Source organism: Brassica oleracea, chromosome C5 (genome assembly GCF_000695525.1).
Source record: "Brassica oleracea var. oleracea cultivar TO1000 chromosome C5, BOL, whole genome shotgun sequence".
NCBI classification, from domain to species: domain Eukaryota; kingdom Viridiplantae; phylum Streptophyta; class Magnoliopsida; order Brassicales; family Brassicaceae; genus Brassica; species Brassica oleracea.
The window spans coordinates 32930404-32933925 of NC_027752.1; the positions used below are offsets into that span (position 1 = coordinate 32930404).

Below are 3522 nucleotides of genomic sequence, written 5' to 3' on the forward strand. Positions count from 1 at the left end.
ATACGGATTTCACCGGCCAATATATATTTAAAATCTATTGGCACGGATACAAGGAGATGTTGGTGGACTGATCACCCACTATGGATCTTTCTAATCATGGTGAATTCATGTCTTAAATATTTAATGATTATTGAATATCCACTGGGATGAGTGTTAACATCTTGTAATTATGTTCAAACAGATAATGCATCAAATTAATTCGAATTAAGCCAACAAGTAAATATTTCTCCCAATATTTGGTTTTGGATCAGAAACCAAATATTTATCCTCTGAAATTTGGATATGCAAAAATGCATTATGGTTGCTCCACTAGAGAGATTTAAGATGTATTTTCAAATGAGATTGAGAAATATTGTTGGATATAAATCTCCATTGATATTTAAGAATCTAGAGCCATTCAGAAAGGATATAATTAAAGCTCGATTTATAGACTGAAATTGAATGAGTCAGTTTTCCAACAAAAGAGAGAGAAAATAAATAAATTGAAATCAATGATCGGACTGAAAAGAATGAAATAAAAGTAAAAAAGAGAATTTATTTATAAAGCTTAGTAAAGTAGTTGCTAAACATATTATTTACTCGAATAAATAGAGTGACTATGTCACATATACCGGCTGTAAATGTTCCAGTAATAATTGATATTCTATAAGGACAAAATCGAAACTACTAGTGAACCGGAGTCACTTTTGGATCGTGGTAGACATGGTGGTTCCAAAGATTAAAATTATTGTAAAAGGATAGGAGCATTAATTATAAGATTACATTACATTTTTGTGGAATGCGGCTACATGATCTCTCACATCGGTGTCATTCTTCATCATTTCCATCTTGATTCATTCGTTCTTCTTAGTCTGATGACACCCGCACAGTCATTTTTGTCAGTTATTGAAACTGACGGCTGAATTTAGATGAAAGATAGGCGTTTCATTACATTGTAGGCTTATAGTTGAGGCAATATTCATATATATATCTATATATATCCATCTCCGGGTCTGGTTTGTAATTTGCATCAGGTTGAAATATTTAACGTCCAAGTGACGTAAGATTATCTATCTTCTGGCGTCTAGGAATAAAGCCTGATGCAGGAGTCCCTAAGAGCTCGCATGAAGTTGCTTATAACAGTCTTCCAATGGCTGAGTAGGGGGACAAGCGATGCGACCGTTCCGGGTCCAAACCCGTATCTTTCCGTATGTTAATATTTAAGGAGTCTAATATTTTTATAAATCTGTATTTTTTATGTAAAAATCATAAATATAATAAATAAAATTGAGAAGGATCCAAAAATATTTGATATATGTATAGTTTTATTTATATCACAAAATATTACTGATTAAATTTTTAAAATATTTCAAACATTATTTGAATATAATAAATCTTAGAGGGTAAAAATAATTTGTTCTATGACCCATAGTAGTGTAGCCGGCATTGTTCCAATGTGCCCATCTCTTTTCTTGCTGGTTTGATTCTAGGACGTGAAACAAGAAGCGATCTATGTAATTGGTTGTTCTTTCAAAAGAATTGATTACGCTCTCAATTATCATGACTTGTGCACATTGACGGAAGCAGAATAATTAATCATAGGGGTCAAAATATTTATTTTACAGAAAACTACATAAATATTAGTGGATTGCATTTGAATTAAAATGTGATAGGGGTCAAGAATGTTATTTGATTGGGGTCATTTTAAGAAAAAAGGTAAAACTTAAAAGTATATTTTTCAAATTTTATGTGGGTTAATTGGCCCCCTCCCTAATAAGCTGCCTCCGCCACTGCTTGTCCAAGTTACAGTCGATTTCGAATTGGTTATTATTAGGACCAGTAGACGTTAAACTTAAATACTTTCAAGTCACTTCAGTGTGGAAAAGATAACAGCAGCCTATATTGATTCTAGTTTGATTATTTAAGCAACGTCATTTGGATATTTCCTTAAGTTATTGTGGGATAAGAAAATTGTTGGAAGGCTTTTGAGTATTTTGACGTTATCATTTGGATATTTCCTTAAGTTATTGTGGGATAAGAAAATTGTTGGAAGGCTTTTGAGTATTTTTGACGTTAAATGGGTGTACAAATGAGTTACCAAAAGAGAATATATTAACTGTTGGGTTGTGGTTCAATATAAAATTATTTGCTCTTTATTAGAAAACAATAAACTATATCGAACTGGTTAATGGTTAAGAGTTAATAGATTATTATTGTAAGCAAAATTCACCATTATGGACCAAATATTGAACTTGAGCTACAAGTTGGGTATTACTTAAGGAGGATGAGGCCCAGACTAAAGAGGGTATAACCGATGTTATATTGATGGTGCATGGAAGGAACAAGATCCTTTTATATGGCAAGGATGGTTTTACAGAGACGAAAGATCCACTGATACTATGATGGGTGCAATGTCTATTCGCAGGAGTCTATCACGTTTACATGCAGAATGTGAAGCTTTGATATGGGCGATGGAGTGCATGAAGAACCTACATATCTCAGAGGTGGTGTTTGCAACAGACTGCTCACAGTTGGTGAAGATGGTGTCTACTCCAACAGAATGGTCGGCGTTCACTACTCACATGGGGGAGTTTCTACGATGTAAGGAATACTTCCCCACTTTCACTATTCAGCATATTCCAAGGGCACAAAACATAATGGCGGATAAGCTAGCACGATGTGCTAGGACTCAGCCTTCTGCTATGGTATATGTTGACTCCGTTCCTCCGAGATGGTTATCGGCTCAGGAATCTACTTAGTTTAGTTTTGCTTCTTTGTTAAAAAAAAAAAAAAAAAAAACTTAAGGAGGCAACTCCACAATATAATTGATCTTTATGTTACAAGTTCACAACTCACAAACAGTATATAACATGTCAAAACAGGTCTTCCTTTTCTCATCAACAGATACTTTGCTTTGTTGAGAAACAAAGTAAGCATTTAAAAAGATGGTGTATAAAAAGATAGTACTACATTTGACCATTTCCTTCTCCAGAAGTAACATAAAAACTGATATAATGCAAATTGAACTGTGAACACATAAAAGTATGAATTATACAGTATTAATACTTTACGTCATCAGTTTTTAGAATTATTTTTACACACGATTGCATTTGGTACCATACAATATAATATACGCATGTATGCATACAAATACTTTCAGAACTGAATCTTCCTCGATCAAGCAAAATGTTCTGGTTCCCTTTTATAATCTCGACAGAGACGACTTACATTCACTGGAATTTGGAGACATAAAATGATGCTACTTTTCCACACCTTAAGAAAGCGTATCACCCTAAAGAAATAAATTATTACCCAAAAGACTATACCAAAATTGAATTGACAGATTTATTATATAAACTATATGTAGACAAGGGTTCTTACACCCCATATACATATGTCCAGAGGATCAATAATGCATCACACCTGAGGGCAGAAATATTAAGAAAAATGGGTTTGTTATTATTGGACTAAACCAAAATGAGTTAAAAGATATATTCATCTCCACTTTATTAAGATTTAGAGTCATGGAATGTAAGATAAACC

The 3522-nt window shown here is 33.2% G+C and overlaps 1 protein-coding gene across 1 annotated transcript; it reads left to right on the top strand.

The window, feature by feature from the left end:
- The first annotated feature begins 2381 nt into the window (after window positions 1–2381).
- On the top strand, window positions 2382–2738 carry LOC106345030. Its single transcript, XM_013784305.1, has one exon. It carries the CDS (start codon window positions 2382–2384, stop codon window positions 2736–2738), a length of 357 nt encoding a protein of 118 aa, XP_013639759.1.
- Window positions 2739–3522: the final 784 nt, after the last annotated feature.